The sequence below is a fragment of the Sceloporus undulatus genome, chromosome 1 (assembly GCF_019175285.1).
Source record: "Sceloporus undulatus isolate JIND9_A2432 ecotype Alabama chromosome 1, SceUnd_v1.1, whole genome shotgun sequence".
Lineage (NCBI taxonomy): Eukaryota > Metazoa > Chordata > Lepidosauria > Squamata > Phrynosomatidae > Sceloporus > Sceloporus undulatus.
Window position 1 is genome coordinate 45,833,963 of NC_056522.1, and position 22,590 is coordinate 45,856,552.

General features: G+C 39.0%; 1 protein-coding gene across 1 annotated transcript in view; it reads right to left on the bottom strand.

Moving 5' to 3' along the window:
• The window catches only part of CDC42BPA (CDC42 binding protein kinase alpha), a 261,009-nt gene that overhangs the window by 185,763 nt on the left and 52,656 nt on the right, over nt 1–22,590 (bottom strand). The window contains exons 2-5 of the mRNA XM_042445935.1: nt 18,845–18,936; nt 4,283–4,366; nt 813–908; nt 113–261 (exon numbers count right to left, since the gene is read on the bottom strand). Coding sequence (XP_042301869.1) covers nt 113–261; nt 813–908; nt 4,283–4,366; nt 18,845–18,936 — 421 coding nt within the window. The remainder of the gene's footprint in view (nt 1–112; nt 262–812; nt 909–4,282; nt 4,367–18,844; nt 18,937–22,590) is intronic.

Below are 22,590 nucleotides of genomic sequence, written 5' to 3' on the forward strand. Positions count from 1 at the left end.
GTGGTAGTTTCTCTAAAAAATTCCTGGAAATGGAATATGAAACAAGAACAATGCTTAGACTAAAACAGTAAAGACTGGTTCACACTAAATTATATTCTACAGTTATACCTACCTGTGCACATAGTGTAGCTGATGTACAGAATCTATTGCTACCACCATTTCAGCTAAATAAAAACGAGCCATTTCTTCAGGTAATCGGTCTTCAAACTTACTAAGCAAGGTAAGCAGATCTCCGCCAACATAATAATCCATAACCAGGTACTAGGAACAAACAGAAAAGAGTTTTAATAAATTAGGCAAGGATGCAAATATTCAAAAAATACAAGTGAATTGGGGTTGATCATGCAGCTCCTAAAATAGTAATAGCATGTCTTCTTTTGTAGAATGATTGCCTTCCAGAGTAGAAAGAAGGTACTGACAATAAGAGAATGTAGTAGAGTCCTACCACAGGAGAGGATTTTATGTGGCTCCATTCCTGCCACTATTGTCCTGCCAGTGCCCCTCACTACCTGCAATATGTGAAAGTAGCATAAAGCAGTCCCTTCAAATCCAACTGCTCAAGATTAGTGCTAGGCAAGAAATGTTATTACCTGCTTTCAAAGAGTACAGAAGAAAGCTTACTTGAAATGTTATTAAACCTACACAATTTCAATTCTAGTATCTATCCTCTGGAATTAAGTCACTAAACATTTGACATATTTGGGTTTTAGAGATCAAAACAGTCTAAGAACTTTAGAGGAGCAAACAACTGTTCAGCACAACACATTAAGAAAATGATTAAACTTTACAAAGTACATTACAGCAAAACTTACTAAATAGTTTTCATCCTGAAAGGCATAGTGCAATGTTGTAATCCACTGGTTATCTCCATTCACTAATACATCCCTCTCTTCTCGAAAACAAGCTGTCTGAAGGGTAGAAAAATAGTAGTTTAGGTAAAATTCAGAGCAGAATAGCAAATTAATTTCATTTAAAAATCTTTCAAGAGGTCTGAAGACTGTTCTGCAACTAGAGCAGTGACATGACTCATGTCAATCTGTACTAGTGATCACTACTCCTAGACCAAGTTCTCAATGTTTTAATTTGCTTTTTAACTAACAATAACACCTGACTCAAAATGTAACTGTTAATCCCAACAAAAGTCACTTGGAACATGGTAAATCAGTATTTATGTAAGTTCTGTCAATATGGATATAATCCTCAAAATGGTAAGGCAAAGGTCTTATTCACTCCTAAGGATTTCAATGGCTAAACCATCCCCTGAACTGCAGGTTTATACTGATCAGTTATATTAACTACCATTAAAGTAATTGTGAGTGGATCCATTCTTACATCTCTCTTCATAAAAGGTGCAAAGGGGAGAGAATCAAAATCAAGGACAGTTAAGTAGAATAATACAGCCCTATGCATGTTTGCTACAAATGCAATCATAATCACAAATCTTACAGACTAAGCTCAAATAAGTACAGTACAGTGTGGCTCACATCCAAATAAACTTGTGCTCTAATCCACTCCCTAGATCCTGACCTATGAGTTGAATATTTAAGTGGCTAGACTTGATCCAGCCAGTTGTTGCAGGCTTCTATTTTTAATTAGGAGGAAAAGCATTATTTTTTCTGCAGCAACATTTAGTGTTGCAAATTATTTATTACATCTAAAAAAGATCAGTAGTGATTTTTGAGTTATTATAAGGAACATATTATTTTTTTAAAGTTAGACCATCAATGATGTATTAACATTAACAGTTTCTGAACTATGCAAGCACTTAAGCAACTCTTATTTTAGGTACTGTTTGCCAGAATTCCTGACGTCAGCTCAGCTTTAAGAAAAATTGTATTTATATTATCCTTTTATTTTGGTATATACAGTGAGCCCTTTGGATTCACAGGATTCATATGTATGAATTCGTCTGAGGATTGTCATGCTCCATATTATTACATGGTGACAATATAAACTTGGACACGCTGAAGTGTGAGCTGTGTTTTTTGGCATCCATGGAGGGTTCTGGAACTGAGCCACTGCAGATCCGAAGAGCCCACTGTAATCCTTGGCTACTGAGGTAGTGATATTAATACTACAATCCAGTAAGAGTGATAGCTCAGTAGTAGAATACTTATTTCATGTCCCAAGCATCTCATATTAAAGGACTGAAAGAACTGGGAAATGTGTCTGTCTGCCTTAGCCACTACTGCATGGAGAAGACAATACTAGCTAGTCTCACTCAGCATAAGGCAGCTGCATATGCTCATCTGTTCTGTTCAGAAAGGGAGAGTTACTGGAATGAAGCATTAGACCAGACCTGCACAACTTGGCAGTATGAAGGGGCCAAAATTAAAATTGGTTAAACTTCTTCGGGTCACAGATAGATTTTAATTAAATATTAATCAATCAATCAATCATATTATTAATATTAATTCCATCCTCTTTTTCCTCTGCCCTGCCCTCTCCTCAGGAGAAAGTTGAGTGGTGGAGGAGCCATGCCTGTCCTCCTCCTCCATTTGGACGTCTCCTCCAGAGAAGGCCGAAAAACAGAGGAGCCATGTGGGGCGAGCGTCTGCCCCTCTTCCTCCTCTACTGCCCTCAGGAGACAGTCAGGCAGAGAAGGAGCCTTGTAGGGTGAGTGTTCACCCATCTTCCTCCACCACGGCCACCAGATCTTTTTTCACGAGAAAGCCAGATGGCAGAAGAGGCTTGCAGGCAAGTGTCCACTGCCTGGCCTTTTCCTTGGGAGTAAGCTGAGCAGCAGAGGAACTTTGTAGGGCAAACATTTGCCCTTCTTCCTCCTCCTTCACATGGCCCTCTCCTCAGAAGGATGAGCAGCAGAGGAACTTTGAAGTTGTTCCACATCTTCAGGGGCCATCCTTGGGCTGAATGTTGTGCAGGCCTGCATTAGACCTGAATTCCCTTTTATCCACAGAAAGCTAAGAATCAATACCAAACTTCAGAAATTATTTGTGTGTAGTTTTTCTCTATAATCATCAGAAGACTCTAAACCTCATCCGATTTCATGCTCAGATAACAAAATCATGAATGAATGGAATGCAAATGTGAATGGACACATTTTCTCCAAGAATATTTTTCCAAAATACTGGTAATACCAAATACTGGTAATACTTAAGCATATATTTAAACTACACTGGGGGAAACAGACCAGCACGAAGGGGTGACTTGAAGCCATCCCTGCCCAAGACGCCTCAGGACCACGGCAACCAAACACCGAAGTCCTGAGGGCATCCTCCACCACAGGATCAAACTGGAGCGGGGGGGGGGCAGCTGGGTTTCTGCGGCCCAGGCACAGCTTCAGCACGGATTGGGGGCATGCGTCATATAAAGGTCACATCCCCAAGCCACATGGAAGCCGTTTTAAAATGCCCGTCTGTTTCAGTCCATTATTTTAGACCCTGAGGTGATAAATTTTCTTGCTTCAAATTTCAATACAAATCTAAAACTAGCATTTTGAAAACATTAACACTAAATGTGAAAGTTGAAATACAACAAAATTAACATTCTGGACTTATCTCACACACAAGGCCTAAGTCCACAAATACTGGGAATAGGTATATTTCTGGCTACACAAAAGAAGTTATCCAGGGGGACCCACTCAATAGATGGTAATCTGGTCGGCTGTTAAAGTACCAAACTATTAAATGGAGTGGGGCAAATGCAATTTTCCTAACTTCCCTAAATTGGTGATAAGCATTGCTAAAACTGACATCACCAACCATCTGTTCAGTACTGAACATATGATCGCAATCCAGTAATATGAGCCAAGGATGCAACATTGGGCGCTTAATGTGGAGAACAAGTAACAGAAGCCGTGTGCACACACCCTTCAGAAAAAATGGTTCTCAAGACAGCAAGGAATTCATGCCTCGAAATCTGGTCCTGCATAAATATTGGCCTTGTTGGATCCAAACAACGGTGTACAATAATTTCAGTGGTACTCAGATTATAAGCAATTTTTTTAGTTTCTCTAGTTGCAAAGTCCAGTCCCAAATTTTAAAACAAAACTATAACTAATAAAACCAGTAGTTTTCAAAAGACATTGCAATTTGAATAAAAGGTTTTTAATTGTTTTTATAAGTTGAGTAAAATTGAGCATACAAAAGTAGAAGCAAATTATGAAAATTAAAGTGTTGGTTTATGTTGTTATTTCAAGTACCACAAGACAGACTGCAATTAGCAATACATTTGATTTAACATATTTCCATAAAGGAAGTTTTTTAAAAAAGCTACTGAACAAAGTAATCTTCACAGTATCTTGAATTCCTTGACCTCTTACCTCAGCTCTTTTCAGCATCTCCCATTTATTTAATATTTTCATAGCAAATACTTTATCTGCATTTTTCAATTTCACCACTGCAACCTGTAAAGTTAAAATGTTGTTTTAGAAAGACTGTTGTGTACATCAACACATGTGCAACACAGATCAGTTTCACACAGTCTTACTGCAAATGACACCTGAATAATTTCAAATTTTACTTTACACACTGAAAAAAAAATGAAAAAAAATAAACCGGCAGGTTTTCATAATTCATACATGTTGTAATACAAGATACTTATTGTCATAAGAACAGAAAGTGTTTTGGGGATTTCAGATATTCATTCTACCTCTGTGTTCAGTAATTTAGTCATGATCATGGTATTACAGCTGTATTTCATACAATATACACTTGCCCCTCCACATTTGAGGCTTTGACTTTTGCAGATTTGATTATTTATGGATTTTAATAATATGTTATTTTTAGGAAAACCTAGGTCCTCCAGATTGACTCTATGGTCAACTTTAAGCAAAAGTTGCATTGAAGGACCTAGAGATTCCTAAAGAGAACACTCCACTAGGCCTTTGTAGCTTCTCCAGTGTAATTCTGTGGTCAGTGTCTGACAGATGTTGACCACAGAGTTGCACTGGAGGGCCTAGAGGTTCCTAGAAAGATGTTTTCTCAGGGAAAAACATAGTGCTTTTATTATTTGCAGTTTTTCCACATTCACAGGGGTCCTGTGCCCCTAACCCTAGTGGATGTGAAGAGACAAGTGTATTTCATAGGCCACCTTCAATCCCATATTGGGATAAAGACAGGATATAAATTAAATAAAAACAAACAACAAAAAATATCACAAAACATGATGCCACTTATAGCTCCATTAAATTTCCTGCAAACTGACATAGTAATAGTATTTACTAAAATCCTATAGGATGAATACAGTTCACAGGCCACTGTTTTTTTTTTTTTTGGAATAATTTTGTGATTTTTACAATTAAAGTATTCTGAACAATAATATTAACAAATCACTATTACCCACAGCTACTGATGGTCTAGTTATCATCCCATATCCCATCAAATACATTGTGGCCCATGCTCATTAAGGACATATTTCAGGGACTTCAAAGGCTCACTTGCTTCATAGACCTTCCTGGATCATCACATGAGCTCAGTTGATGAGCACTGACACACACATGTACATTAACTAATTGCTTAGGATTTGCAATTCCATAATGTAGCAAATACACTCAACATTAGCCATTTTTATTTATATCATTACACTCTACCTAGTCCATGATTGGAGGCAACAGAATCAGAGGTGATTGTTGTTGTTTTAGTATCTAAGGCGGGTTATAGACTGCCACTTTGAGGCGGTCTGCCACCGCCGCCGTTTGCTCCGTAAGGGAGCCGCCGCAGTCACACCGCATGGCTCCCTTGTAGAGCAAAAAAGAAGCTCCAAAATAGAGCTTCTTTAAGCGGCGCCTCTACGACGTTGTGACACGTGCGGACGCACAGCGTCTGATACGTAAACATGGCAGCCCCCATGTGGAAGGGGCACCGCCATGTTGTACGTATGGAATACGTACTAGGGTTAGGAGGGTGCGGAAGCACTACCCCTTCCTAACTCTAATACGTATTCCATACCGTATTTTTTGGCGGTTTGTAACCCGCCTAAGTAAGGTAGCTTCATGCTAGAAGGCTCTCAAATCCTCCAGCTAATGAAACCAACTGCTTTGATCAGAAGATGGAGGGACAAATTCTCCTCCATTCTACTCTGTAGTCTCCTCTAGAATTCTGGGATGCCCTGGAACATATTTGGAAATGGGGGAGGGTGCTGCAAGAGAAGGAGATGAGAGAAAGTCCTATGTGAGCAAGAGTGCAGAAATGCAGGTGTTCAGGTTTTTTTTTACCAAGCGCAGGCCTGTTACAGACTGCCAAAATAAAGCTGCTTCGGGTCTCTTTGGAGGTATGCTATTTAAATGATGCATGCATCCTAAGTATCCAGAAGCTGCACCAAAAGCTGCACTCTGGTGCTTAGGAATGGAGTATGGCTTTGGTGCAACCTTCGGACTCTTAGGACCCATGCATCATTTAAATAGCATACCTCCAAAGAGACCCGAAGCAGCTTTATTTTGGCAGTCTGTAACAGGCCACAGATTAGTACTGTATATCTATGCAAATGGTATATTCTATGGAATAGAATCTCATGTCTCATCCGAAACTGCTGATCAACTGACACCACACAGCTGAATGAATGACTATGTTTAGGTCACTGGCAAATCAGACACCTACATGGTTTCACTTTGATAATATTTTTACTCTTTTTTCAGCAGATAAATGAATTAGCTTTTCATAATGAACACATAAAGTTGTTCCCACTCATGGTAATCTAAAAAGTGCACTTTCCCTCATTCTCCTTTTTCTTATTCTGGTGCACAAATAAAATAATCTGTTGCACCTGGAATACACCCAAGCAAGGCTAGGCCTGGAAATCCCCAGATACAGTCAGGAAAGAATCCTGACTGAAACTGTGCTGCTGCTAATCAGAGTTGACAATCCAGGGCAGGGGATAGATGAATGAAGAGATGTTTCCCCTAGTTGTGTAATAATTAAAAAGTGCTCTGAGAAGTACATTCTCTACAGATGTTAGGACATAAGAAAGCTGGCATAGGGAGAAGTATTCCTTCAAGTATTTGTTCACAAGCAGTTTAAAGCTTTGAAAATAATAATAATAATAATAATAATAATAATAATAATAATAATAATAATAATAATTAAAAAACAAACAAACAGTACCATGAACTGGCCTTAGAGGTAAACAGGCAAGCAGCATAAGCTCCTTTAGAAGTGAGTGAGCAATATGTTAGCATTCCAACAGACACATTCTGTGTTAGTTGGCTGACAGATTGTCTCAATGGCAGTAATTTTTTTAAAAAAAGTGACAGTAATCCAAATTATCAACAAGCTTGCCTGTGGCTGTAGCAGACCAAATTGGAAGATATCAGAGAATTAATCTCTATGTACAGACTAGCCAAAGGTGGTCAAAGGCATTCAGAGCTGCCACATCCACTTCAGCCTCCAGTGACAGAGCTTGGCAATACATATAGGACTATAATCAAGCTATGCATTAAAAATATGTCCTGCTCCTTCTGGAGATACTGAGCACATATATCTTAGTTTCCTTAGAAGCAAATTTAGTCATGCTTTGACTTTAACTCAAAGAACATTTCATTCAGATGAAAACCAGCAAGCACTATGTACATCTTGGAAGCACGAGAATGACTAAATGTCAAACCATATGGTTTATTGTTTGGGCTGGCTTCTGTTTGATCCTGAACAGATCACTTTTTTCTCTACCATTTTGGAATATATCGGCCAAACCTTGTCAATTCCAACTGAAGCAGACCCATTAAATCAAAGGTAACCTGGTAAATCAACACATATATAAGTTCAACTGACTAAATCAGTCAAATTTAATGGGGGTCTAACAACAGAAATCAGGTTTATGAAAATATCTATCACCCCTATATTCACTTCTTTCTTTCTTACTTTTCTTACACTTCTTACATTTCAGAATATTTTATTTTAATCATGTATGAAAAGTAGACCATAGTATTGTTTTGTGTATTAAATGAGCAATACACAAAGGTTAAAAAAAACCCAAAACACTTGGTTTATATATACATACCCAAAAGGTAAAACATACATAAACTATGTATATAGACTAGTAATGATACCTGGGAGCTTTGGAAGAAAATGGATCCCAGCTGACAAAACAATTGTTCATAAGGAGTACAACATATCCATACTTGCAATCAGATAATTGGAGGATTTGGTACTATCAAGAACAAAATTCTTCTTCTGTGCTCTACAAAAGCTAGACTGTAATAATACTCCAAGATCTACTGTGATGGACACAGATGTATATTTGAAGATGGTTATGGTTTTAATTATGTGTATTCTTTCAAGGAAAGGGATCAGCTCAGTTTACAGATTACTAAGACCTGTTAGACCAGTTCATTAGATTTTCTGTAGTCATTATCTGAAGGGTAATGTATTCCAAACCCTGTCAATGCAGGAAGTCCACAGCTAAAGCAGCTCTGACAGACAGTTATTCAACCTCAAGAGCTCTCAAAGTCAGTCCATTCCTCATTTTCTCACATTATATTATGTGAAATTTAGTGAAAATATAAAATAAGAACTCAAGTCTGAAGACAGCTGGTCATACAGGACCTAAACCCAATGTAGGAATACAGAGTAATGTATGAATTTTATGATTCACCTTTCTATATTCTAGTCTTTTCATATAGCCATTGATCGCTAAGAAAAACACTAAGGGTTGTAACAAAAATTTTAAAGATAATTTTTTTTGACCTTGGATACATCCCAGGATGTTGCCATAAATACTGGCATTGAATTTACCCTTTGTGGTACTGACAAAAGAACAAAGGCTGAACAGTGCACTCTGTCCATCCATCTCTGAATCTTCATTCTGTCTGTGAGCCAAAGAATTTAGAAAAACAGGGAGACAACATAGCAGATGACAGCTTGACAAAAGATGTGTCATACAAGTCTCTTTTAAGAGTGCAAGCAAATGCACTATGCTGAATTCTAATAAAAAGTGTATGGCAAAAACTCTTTTAACACATAAATTTGAATGGGACTATTGTTGTTGTTAACTGCCCTCGAGTTGATCTCAACACTTGGTGACTCTGTGGATGAGACATCTCCAAGACTCCCTGTCCTCCACTGCTCTGCTTAGGTCCTGTAAACTCATGCCCATATTCTCCTTAATAGAGTCCATCCATCTAGCATGTGATCTTTCTCTCTTTCTACTTCCCTCCACCTTTCCTAGCATTATTGTTTCTTCCAGTGAGTTCTCTCTTCTCATGATGTGCCTGAAGTATGACAGTCTCAGTTTGGTCATCTTGGCTTCCAAGGAGATCTCTGGCTTGATCTGCTCCAGATCTGTCTTTTCAGCTATTCATAGGATCCTCAGTACTGTTCTCCAGCACAACATCTCAAATGAATTGATTTTCTTCTCATCCGCTTTCTTCACTGTCCAGCTCTCACATCCATACATGGTAATAGGGAATACAATGGCTTGTGTGATTCTCACTTTTGGGTTTAGTTGTATATCTTTGTATTTTAGAATCTATTCTAGTTCTTTCATAGCCACTCTTCCCATTCTTAATCTTCTGATTTCCTGGCTGCAGTCCAAATTTCTATCAATGTTTGATACCAGGTATGAGAACTCTTTTACCACTTCTAGTTCTTCATTGTCTGGGTTGAATTTGTCAAGATTCCCTGTTGTCATTATTTTTGTTTTCTTTAGGTTCAGCAATAGGCCTGCCTTTGCTCTTTTCTCCTTATTGAATCCCCCACTTGAATCCCCCTCCTTTTATTATTTTCCTTTATTATTTTTCTTATTTGCAGTTTGTTTTTTAATTTTGGTTTATTGTTATGTGCTTTTTAACCATGTTTTATTGTTTAATTTTATAGTTGGGAGGGAGGGTTGAGCTGGAGTCTTGTGGGGCTTGTTGTTTTTATTATTGTGTATTGTATGAACCTTCTTTGTTTGTTTGTTTAGGTATTTATATCCCGCCCTTCAGCCCTAATGGCTCTCAGGGCGGCTTACAATTATTATTTTTAATCAGACAGTTCCCTGCCCTCAGGCTTACGATCTAAAAGACATGACACAAAAGGAGAAGGGAATGGTGGAGGGAAAGGGGATGAAGTCCAGTGGTTCTTCTCTCTGAGGCCTGGACCAAGGCAGATGAATTGGAGGGAGGGCTCTTCCTTCTTCCAGGCTAGTCCTGATGGAGCTGGGCCTGCCTGGTGAACTCCCTCTCAGGCCAGCGGATGGCAGTTATGGAGGGCAGAGTCTCCTTCCTTCAGGCTGGCCCTGATGGAGCTGGACCTTGTTGTTACCCACCTCGATCCTCAAAGCGGAAGAGGCGGGATATAAATAAATACACTCGTCCCCCGGGTTACGAAATTAATTCGTTCCGGCGCCATTTTCGTAACCCGGAAGTTTTTCGTTAGCCGAATCCCCATAGGCGCTAATGGGGAAAAGCCGCGGCTCTGCCGCGGCTCCATTTTAAAAAGCGCCAGCGTTTTTTCGTAACCCGGGTAAACCTTCGTAACCCGGAAATAATTAATTAATATTTTTTTTTTCGTAACCCGGAAATTTCGTATCGCGGCGCGTTCGTATCCCGGGGTACCAGTGTAAATAAATTATTATTATTATTATTATTATTGGTAGTTGTCCCAGGTCTGGGAGATTTTCTGCTAATATTATGGTGTCATCTGCATATATTAGATTGTTGATATTCCTTTCTCCTATTTTGACTCCTTCTTCTCCTGTGTCCAAGCGAGCTTTTCTTACAATATGTTCTGCATATAAGTTGAACAGATAGGGTGAAAGGATGCAGCCTTGCCTGTCCCCTTTGCCAATTGGGAACCATTCTGTTTCTCCATGTTCTGTTCTGACAGTAGCCTCTTGTCCTGAGTACAGATTCCACATCAGGACTATAAGATGTGTTGGCTCTCCCATATTTTTAAGGACATTCCATAGCCTTTCATGATGTATGCAGTTGAAGGTTTTGCTATACAGTGGTGCCTCGGGTTACGAAATTAATTCGTTCCGCGGCTAATTTCGTAACCCGAAAAACCTTCGTAACCCGAATTGCCATAGGCGCTAATGGGGAAAAAAGCCGCGGCTCTGCCGCGGCTCCATTTAAACAGCGCCGGCGTTTTTTCGTAACCCGAAAAAACGTTCGTAACCCGAAACAATAAATCCCTATGGGATTTTTTCGTATCCCGAAAAATTCGTAAGCTGGGTAATTCGTATCCCGAGGTACCACTGTAGTCTATAAAGCACATGCTTACAATGGGACAATTACTGGTTCCCAAACTACTCTTGTTTAATACAATTATCATGTCTGCCTACTTATACAATCTTGGACTTGGAAAAATAAAATAGAGTCCAAGAATCCATCAAGGTGAGGGTACAGCAAATGAAGTTTCATTTGTTTCATCACTTTTCTGAAAATGTCCATGTCTCTCATCAGCAATGGTTACAGTTAATACATCCCAGCTACATGTGACACATATTTCTCAAGACAATTTTTGAAAGAGTGGATACTGCTCAAACCTATCTGTTCTTATATCCAAACATCAAAGTGTTATTTTGAAGCCAACATGGTGTACAGTTCAGTATGACACAACAGTAAAAAAAAAACCACCAGTAAGAATTGATATTTTGCATAATAATTTAGCAGATTTTACATCAATGTTGCATACTTCCAAAAATAATGAACCAGCTAATGCACATTTGATTATAAATTAATTTTGCCATTTTATTTTTTCATAGCCTTAACTTTAAGGCAATACCAAAACTGCATGCTGTATTTTTGTGTATGTTACATGAAAATGGAGTACATAGCTATGTTAAGACAAACTGGTAGACTAGCCAAGCTGACAGAAGTCTCCCCAAACTGTGTTAATCTTCGCCAGTTGGAACTTGGCATAAATTGACAGCTGTCACTCAACAAAAAAGGGAAGCACAAAACAATTTATTTGCTGAGATTTAAGTACTCTTTTCTCTGCCAGGAAGGGAGCAGCACATTCTATTTACTCAGTTTGATTTCCATTCTTTTTACCAACAGCAATAGCAAGTACTGCACATTTCTAAACTGCTTATCAGTGAACTAGCATTCTTTAAGCAGTCTACAATGTTTAAGCCAATTGCCCCCAACAAGCTGGGCACTCATTTTACCAACCTAACAAAGGGTGAAAGGTTGAATGGACCTTGGAGCTCTGCCTGGGATTAAACTCCCAACATTTTGGCTACAGTATCGGCATTTACTACTGTGCCACCAGGGCTCCTTTTTATTTATTAATTAACACACACATACACACACACACACACACACACCCTGTACTATATCAAGAGATTTGTGAGTAGCTTACAATAGCATTAAAACAGGTTAAGCAAGCTAAAAGGTTAAGAGGTGATATGATAGCCCTGTTCAAATACTTGGAGGGATGTCATATTGAGGAGGGAGCTAACTTGTTTTCTGCTGCTCCAGACACTAGGACCCAGAGCAATGGATGCAAGCTCCAGGAAAACAGATTCCACCTCAATTTTAGGAGAAACTTCCTGACAGTAAGGGCTGTTTGACAGTGGAACAAACTCCCTTGGAGTGTAGTGGAGTCTCCTTCCTTAGAGGTCTTTAAACAGAAGCTGGATGGCCACCTGTCGGGTATGCTTTGATTTAGATTTCCTGCATGGCAGGGGATTGGACTGGATGGCCCTTGCAGTCTCTTCTAACTCTATTATTCTATGAAAAACAGTAAGATAGTTTAAATAAGCTAAAAGCATATTAAGCAATAGAATGTGTTAAATATAGATTTAAGTTTTTAAAACTATAAATACAGCCTTAGGGTTATATTAATGAGGCCCAAAGGCTTTAATGCACAGCCAAATTCTAACTTGGCACCTAAATAATAAGAATAGTGATGCCAGTGAAGCCTCCAGAGAGAGAGCATTCCACAGTTGGGGTGCCATGGCTGAGAAGGCCCTCTCCCATATTCCAAAACACAGTATATTGACCTCATTGGTGGGACATGGAAGAGGGCCCCTTCAACAGATCTTAGGGTAGGCACATATGGAGAGAGGCACTCTGTCAAGTATTGAGGTTCCAAGATGTTTTGGGCTTGAAATATCATCACAAGAATTTTGAATTCTGACTGTAAACCTATTGGTAGCTAGTGTAATTCTTTCAAAGCTGGCATTACATGCTGTCTCTATGATAATCCAGTCAGCATTCAAGCTGTTGCATTTTGCACCAGCTACAGTTTCTAAAGTCTTCTTCAAGGGCAGCCCTACACAGCACACATTGCAGTAGTCTAGTATGGAGGTTACCAGTGCATGGACTACTGTGGCTAGATTATCTCTGTCCATGAAAGGCAACAAATGGTGCACCAATTGAAGCTGACACCAAGCACTCCGAGTCAGAGTCTACCTGGGCCTCCAGGGATAGGGATGGATCTAGGAGCACTCCCAAACTATATACTTGCTCCTTTAGGGAGAGTGCAACCCCATCCAGAACATGCTGTTTAACCGATTCCCAGACCTGAGAACAGCCAATCCATAGAGCCCCCATCTTATCAAGATTCAGCTTTAGTTTATTGGTCCTCATCCACCCCATTATAGCATCCAGACCCTGGTCCAACACCTGCACAGCCCCAGCCAACTTCAATGACAAGGAGAAATAGAGCTGAGTACAGATGGCACCCCACTCCAAATCCCCCACCAGCTTTGTATAAATATTGAATTGCATGGATGGGAAAATGTAACCCTGTGGCACAACTTAATCTCCATGGGGGTGGAGGGGGGGGGGGGGGGGGAGAGACTGTGCTACTCTCTGGAACAGCTCCTCTAGTTAGGACAGGAACCACTGTAGAACAGTGCCTCCTATTCTGTCCCACAGAGCTAGCCCAGTAAGATACCATGATCAAGAATAAAAACAAAACAAAACAACACTGAGAGATTCAAGAAGATCAACAGGGTAGCACTCTCCCTATCTTTCCTCTGGAGTAGGCTGTCAATCAGAGCATGTTTCAGTGCCATGTTATGGCCAGATAATCTGTTTCTTCCAAAAATGCCTGAAGGTGCCCATCCACCACATGTTCAACTAGGGCAGTAGTTCCCATATTACCTCTGTGTCCATGGAGGCCCTCTTCAGAAGAAGGTGAACCACCGTCTCCTTCAAGGCAGCAGATACCCTCCTCTGACATTTTTACCAACCATGGACTCACCTTGCCAATCCACCCCTGCTAGATTTTACCAGCCAAGGTCTAGCTTCCATGCGGCAGGCTGAACTGCTTCAAGAGTCTTATCTATATCATCAGGGCTTAACTGAAACTAATCCCATAAAAACTGACTAGACAGTATACTGGATACACACTTTCCTAGGCTGTGTGAAGTTCAGAGTGAATGGGAGCAACTTTTTCCTCAATGTACCTTGCAAATTTTTCACAGTAGGTTGCCATGGGTTGCCTAACTGAGCTTTTTGGGCTGGAATAATTCTACTGGATGGAAGGTGGAGGATTCAATCCTGGAGGTGTAAGATGATTTTCTGGACTGCCTCACTATTGCATAGTCGACTCAACTAACAGTCTTTGCTGATTTCCAATATCAAACATTCAGACACCTACACCACCTGCATTCTGGCTGTTATCCAGCCTACTTCACTGCTCATAGATCTTATGTAAAGCAAGATGAACTATGCACTCCACAACACTGGATCGGATGCTTAGAAGTGATTGTATTGTTTGCCCTTTCCATCTCTCCATTCAACAGTGAAACCGAGGCCTTAATAGACTTGTCAGCCCTGCCAGAATCCATTGAATTCCAGGAGTCTCTGCACATGAACCATTGTAATAGATCCTCCAACCTTGAAAAGAAGATCTGCTACACCAAATCGAGCTTCACAAGAAAGTGATCTGACCACAACAATGGGGTTGCTGAACTCCCCCACCTCTAAAATCAGATCATCTTACATCTATCTAAATGCAAAAATCAGATCTGGGCTATGTCCTGTCCTATGTGTCGGACCAACAACATGCTGAGACACCTTTGTCTGTGTAGCCATGAAGTATCCCTGTACTGAGCCAGCCCCATCAGAACAGTCTCGGCATGTATGTTGAAATCCTCCCTAGTACTGTATTACAGTTCAAGGATTTTCGCTAGAACTAAATGCCTGTTACAGCCTGACTGCGTATGTCTACTCAGAAATAAGTCCTTTTAAAGCTAATTAGCACTACTTCCTGGCATGTGGGTACAAGATTACAAATCTCTTAAAGTTCAATAAAATGAAATTCTGTAGCACAGTTCCAGCCTACTGTTCAATCCTTTCAGGAAAATGGAAATGTTTCTCTGCATTACAAAGAGCAACATAAATTTGACATTTCTAACCAAACATGAACACAGCCTCATTCTGAAATTCAAACCCACCCAGTGGGTTTCTATGGCCAACCAGGGATTTGAACCCTGGTCTCCAGAGTTACACTCCAATGCTCAGACAACTATGCCTTGGGGCTTTCAATCTCTCCCTCCCTCCCTCCCTCCCTCCCTCCCTCCCTCTCACACAATCATTCTCTCATATAGTTACAGTTTTGCATCTAGATGTTAATTGGAATGTTGTTAATAATAAACAACAACCAAAAAGATAACAGCAAAAGGTTTGGATTTCAGGACAGACAAGCTTAAATTACTAATAATAAAAATATTTACATCAAATTTCTAGTTTTATCATTCTTGAATTATAAATGTACATACTGCTTGCTACAACAACTAAAAATATTACATTTGCTTCTATTTCTGGCATCAGATGAAATAAAAAGGGAAAAAAGTGTTTATCATCACACTCTAAATCTCAGTATGATCAGCAATCTCATTTTTAACCAAATGTAAAGGAAATGAGACAGAAGTCCATGCAATGTGATCAACAATCAAACCAAGCAGTATATGTTCTGATGCAATACACTGTGGACAAACCAGGCTTATAACAGCATAAAGGTATCCTGGCCTCTAGATTCACACTGATCGTGGATAGACTGCTGTCACAAGAACACCACTAGGTGGCCAGAAATGCTCTAATTAGATAAATCTAATTCCTTGTCTCTAAAGCACGTACATAAAAGATTTTTTAATCTCAGTTGCCATTTATTTTGAACTAGGAGCCCCTTCACACTTGCCTCTAAAATAAGGAAGTTCACCATTATGCCACTGACCCATATAACATCTCTATATTCATCAAAAATGTCTACTTTGGCCTTTGTGATAAAGCTGGAATCATTATATTTTATTTTCTTTCAAGAGTACTGCTCATGCAGTTCTACTACACAGGCAGAAGACCAAATTCATGTTCCAATCACTACCCAAAGATGAAGCAAAGCCAACTGCTAGGCTGGCAATCTTCTCCTCCACATAAACAGATCACACAGGGCTGTCAAGATGTTAACTACTATAATTTTTAGACTTCACTTAGGAATTAATGATTAATTAACTATCTCTTGGCTCTATTTCATATTTATTTTAGATTTTTATTTGCAAATACTCAAGGGTGTGTTTGTCCTTTTTTGCAAGGACTCAAGGGAACACACAATGAAAGAAGATTAAATGAGCTCTTCTATGTATCCCCAGGGTCCTTCATTAAACTTTTGTGCCACCAAAGCAGGGGTTGTGGCTTCTCTCTTGAGACCCCATGGGTCCTATTTTACTCTCTCCTTCTGACACATACAAAATAATTAAAAAAACTAAACTAAACCCTGCAACTACAGCATTTAAGGCCAAAAGATCCCTGGCAAAGATAATTTAAGAGGGCTCTCAAGTTGAAGAGGATGAAAAGCACTTGGCCCTGCACTGCTGGTGATGATGGATAAATGCCAAAATAAAGTTGTAACAAGCCCAAATCCACATTTGGAAGAATCAAAGCACAATTTGTACTGAGGTAAGGCATTCTGGATTGAGGAAGTTAATATTCTGAATTAAAGGAATTAGAACTTTTCCTTTACACACACACATACACACTTCAAAAACTCTGACTACAGCAGTAAAGAGAACCAAAATCTAAAGTGGCAATCACATTCCTATACACCAAAGAACTCTGGTCACTGTGATTTATTAAAACAGAACATTTAATGTTTTTCTAAGTGTATTTTTCCTCCATGAGCAGCCTGATAAAAATGTTTGGTATGTGCTGATATAAACATTTTGGTCTGAGTTTGACGGAAGCAAAGAAGTAAAAATCTTTCTTCCATATTTCCCACAAATACTAATACTGTTTGGCTTGTTCTCAAACTGTTTCTACCACTTCACAAGCTTAGGTCTCTCCTGTACTTGTGCATCAAGACATTTAACTTTTCTTCTTTTTCTTAATGGATGAAGGTGGGGAGTTATGGCCATATGTGCTAACAGATATCTACTACTACTTGGACAAGTCAAAGTGATTCAGTCGTCATTTTGTGATAATGTTGTTTTTAAGGCAGGACCTACAGGCACTCAAGATTACCATAAATAGTCTTTGTCTAGGAATAAAGTGACATAATGAAGCAGTTACACATCCAGCTCCTTATTCTACATTACAAAAAGCATGAGCTCCTTGTAACAGGGATTTCCCTTGTAAACTATATATAGAGTAGGCAAAATGATTTTACACCTTCTGAAGCTGACACTTCATGTTTTATCCACTAGACCTGAGCTGGGCAACCTCCATGGTTACTGGAAGCATTTCCTCCTTGCCCTCGTGGGAGACCCACAGAATGCCATAACCCCATCAAATTTCTTACAAAACCTCAATGGTACTACAATAAAAATTTTAAACATGCTCTTTCTCCTTTTAAATAAGGTATTTGCATCTTTCTGTGCAAGTTTAGCCTTAGTAGCACACATATCTTCTGCATGTTAAATAGTACCAGTACTAAGATGGGAGATAGGATACCGCTGTTTACTTCTCTCCATTGCAAAACTGTTCTTCTACTCCTGCTCCACTAAATATGTACTGTATATACTCATGTCTAGACCTTTTAGTCAAAAAATTGACCCCAAAAACCTGAGTTGACTTATTCATAGGTCAATGTAAGTACCATACTCTAACTCTTATCAAAAAAAGGAACCAGCCTCTGGTGAAAGGCAAGAGCTTAATCTGTCTTGGAAGCAATGATTCCCCTCTATTCTTTCACCCATGCAGCCTTTAGTATGAGCACAGTTATGCCTGCTAAAATTTTGTAAGTTCTTTTGCACTGTTTTCCTTTGCTTCATCCTTTAGATCAGTGGTTCTCGACCTGTGGGTCGCAACCCCTTTGGGGGTCGAAAGACCCTTTCACAGGCGTCACGTAAGACCATCGGAAAACACATATTTAGGAACAGAGACACTGCTCCTCTATAGTTGGAGGTCATCACAACATGAGGAACTGCATTAAAGGGTCATGACATTAGGAAGGTTGGGAACTACTGCTTTAGATGCTCTGTTACATGCTCCTAAGTTTTACTCTCGACTTATCCATGGGTCATATCAAAAGCCATAATTTTGACCCCAAAATCTGTCCTTGACTTACACATGGGGTTGACTTATAGTTGAGTATATATGATACATACTCAAGAGTCCATTGTACAAAAGAATATTCCAGATAATACAATCAAGTATTGCATTTAATAGGCATGCAGTGGCTCAGCAATTAAGACGTTGACTCTGATGATTGTAAGATCAGCAGTTTGAGACCCAAGAACTATGTGATGGGGTGAGCTCCCGGCATTAGTCCCAGCTTCTTCCAACCTAGCAGTTCGAAAGCATGTAAAAGCGCAAGTAGATAAACAGGTACCACTTTGGTGGGAAGGTAACAGTGTTCTATGCAGTCATGCTGGCCACATGACTAAAGAGTTGTCTGACAACACTTCTGCATCAGAAAACCTCAGTGGTGATTTATTTATACATACTTTCATTCCACAGCATAAATATATTTTTTACCCTAAACACGATAGACACATTCAACATCTAAGTAATTCTTACCTCCCCAAAGGCTCCTCGGCCAATCACTTTCAAGATTTCAAAATCTTCCTTATGTAGCCGCATCTGTTTCACTTTAGAAGTAAAAGGCTTGGCTGAAACAAAGGAAAATATCAATCATTCTAAAACACAAAATGAAAATACACGATAATACTGTATATGACAAAAAATTAATAATGGTTCCTACAACATGTACAATATCTATTTAAACCTAATACAAATTCTTTGTGTTGTCTTTAGCATTCACATGTGAAATTTGGAACATTTTGCAACAGTATTGCAGTTAAATTGTTGGACTATCCAACAGGCAGGCAGTCATACAAATGATACTCGGCACAGTTGGTGCTTCATATCCATGGATTCTGCATCCATGGATTCAACCATCTATGGCTTAAAAGTATCCTCCCCCCCTCAAAAAAAAAAATTCCAAAAAGCAAACCATGATATCACTATTTTACAAAAGGGGCACCATTTTACCATGCGACCGTATACAATGGGACTTGAACATTCACAAATTTTGGTACCCACAGGGGGTCCTGGAACCAAACCTCAGTGGATACCAAGGACCCATTGTAAAAAATAGAATATACCCTTTCAATCCCTTTTGGAATTCTACCTTCAGGAACTTTTCTTTTTAAATTTTTTAGATTTGTTTGCCCCCCAAAACTCAATCACTAACATAAGGTGGGAAGGATCTGAGGAATACTCAACTCACATGAGTGTTTTCACACCCACTCACCTGCTCTTTTGTCTTGGAGGTTGATATGGTTCACCTTGAGGGGCTCCCTTTGGGGATTCAGACATACAGTCAGCCCTTCTTAAACACAGATTCAAGCATCCACAGTTGGAAAATATTCAAAAAAAGTATCAAACCTTGATTTTCCATTTTTTATAAGGGACACCATTTTGTATGTCATTATATTTAATGGGACTTGAGCAAACAGGAATTTTGTTATACACGGGGGATCTTGGAACTAAACCCCAGCGTATAACAAGGGTCCATTGTAACAATAAATGTTGACCTTATTTGTTTCTAGTTAGTTTAGTTAGCTGCTCCCACTGGTAGGAAGCCCCCTTCAAAGACAATTGCAATGAACAACATCTTTTCCAGGGAGAAAGATGGGGAGAACACCAAATCAATTTGTTTCTGTCTACTATGATGAGTTGATTTACCCTCTGCCTCAACAGCCACAATGAGCAATAGCCCTCAATATTGCTGGGTTGGGATTATACAGAGGAAAGATCAGAACTAGAAGAACTAGGAAAGGTAAGTAGTGATAACAGAACTGAGATACTCACATCTAAAAACAAACAGATGCCTTAGCAAAGAACTCACAGAAGAAACATATACAGTATAGAAAGACTTAGAAGTTTACATACAATCAAGGAGCTCTTGGTCCTGCCATCATCTCAGGCTTGCCTAGTGAGGACATGAGAGAGCCTTCTTGGTGGCTGATCCCACCCTCAGGAATGCCCTTTTGCTAGACTGACTCCCTGCTTTCCTTTGGCCGGCAAGTAAAAACGTTTTTATTTAAGGAAGCTTTTCAAAAATCACAACAGGGTGCTTTATTTAGGATGTGTGTTATGTTTTAACTTTTGTATGTATTTATGATAATTTATATTGTTTTAAATAGATGATTGTAATTGTCTTTTTTTAAAAAAATGAATCCGATGCATTTGAAATGTTTTTATCTTGTAAATTGCCTCAGGTCCCTTCTTGAGAGAAAGGTGGCATATAAATGAAATGAATAAACAAATAAATAATACTAATTGGCCTATCTGCAATCTCTTTCTGCTATATGGGGCTAGTGCTCATTGCTGATAGGCCATTTAATTGTCATTTTCTGAACTTCTGCACTTCATCTATCTTTGATTCCCCTCTTTACAATTTTCCAACTCACTCAAGCATATCCATAGAAATCTGCCAACTGAAGATTGGCATCAAACAAAATAGTTAGTGACCATAAAAGTTTAAAGACAGAATAAAAATGGTTGATCTTCAAGGTGCAACAAGAGACTGTTTTTTTCCTACAACAAACATTTCCACAGTTCTACAGATGGTTAAAAATTAGCCCCAGTTGTGCTTAACCATCTTGGGAACGCTGGTATTAATTATTCACATCAGGTCACTTAACCTGTTCCTAACAACTGAAATCACTGGTTGTAAAAAAAAAAAAACAATTTACAATGAAGTAGCCAAATACAAATGGCTTTTCTGGTATCATGATTGGGACACTGTTGCTAACACAGTGAAACCTGACACTGCTTCAAAGAAAACCTGCAGAATATTGCTGCACTGCAGAAAATGACAGCAATGTGTAAAAGGATTTTCCTTCTGCCAGCCTTCTTTCTCCATCTATGTACAGATGAAATGGTGACGGGGTGGTAAAATACCACGGAATACATATCTGACATCATCTTAAACAAAAGAGGGTAGAAAGCTCATTTAATTTGTAAAACATAGGTCCAAAACACACTGCAGAAATAAACTAGTTTGAGACTGCTTTAACTGCCCAGGCTCTTGAAATTGTGTTTATTGTGGGACCTGAGCTCTCTTGACAGAGAAGGCTAAATGTCTCACAAAACTAGAGTTCCCAGAATCCCTAGCATTGAGCCAGGGCAGTTAAAGCAGTCCCAAACTGGATTATTTGGGCAGTGTGTTTTGGGCAAAGGTGGCACAGGACAGAAAAACAAAGAATGGAATAGGGAAGAAGAAAGTAACCCTCCATAGCTACCTATCCAAAAGGCATACACATAATTTGAAGAAACTGCCAATTTTCTGTTGTCTTCAGTAATGGAAGATGGATAACAATATTATTGAGACCAAGGTTTGTTTGTTTTTAAAGTAAAAGGCCACAAACATATTTTTGCATTTTAACAATTATTTTTTCCCCATCCTTAGAATCATTCTTTACATACTTTTCCTCGCAAAAAGGAATTGTCAACATCCCTAAGCAAATCTCAAAAGGTTCTGGCATTTCCTGAGAATATTAAGTATAGCCACAAATTCCTATCCTTTAATGCTATAGTTAGGAAAATATTTTTATTCCTGGTCATGTATAAAAAAAAATAGGTACCAAGTTTCTAGCTGGATCAACTGGAGAGCACTGTCATTCTTGGCTACATCCTATTCTACTACCATACCCACTCCAAATAAGCAACATGTATAACTGGAGATTAAGAAATCTGATTACTCTCCACAGAAGAAGAAGAAGAAGAAGAAGAAGAAGAAGTAGTAGTAGTAACAGCAAGTAAGCCGCCACAAGTAAATTACTACTGCATAAAGAAATATAGCATACGGTCATATGCATTTTCTACTAGATTCAATGATACTTATTCCTACAGTATGTAGTAGCTTAGCAGGTGCAGTTTTCATAATCTAGCTTTTCTCCAAAAGCTCAAGCTTTTAGGATGAGAAAGACCTAGAACATAGGTCACCTTGAGCTAGTAATCTGCCCAAGTCACCGGGTAGGCTTTTTAACCAAGCAGGGATTTGAACCTGGTCTTCTATATCCAAGCATAAGACTAGTCACTGTGCAATGACATATGTGACAAATTCCCAACACCATTCCATAATACTGTAGTTAGTTGTTGTTGTTGTTATATTTATTTCTATCATGCCTTTTTCCCAGTTGAAGAATTAAAGCGGTTTACAAGTTTAAAAAAATCATTAAAAATTCACAAGATACAAAAGTTAAAACAATATTAAACAATAAAAAGTTTAAAACTTACTTAAAACATATAACATT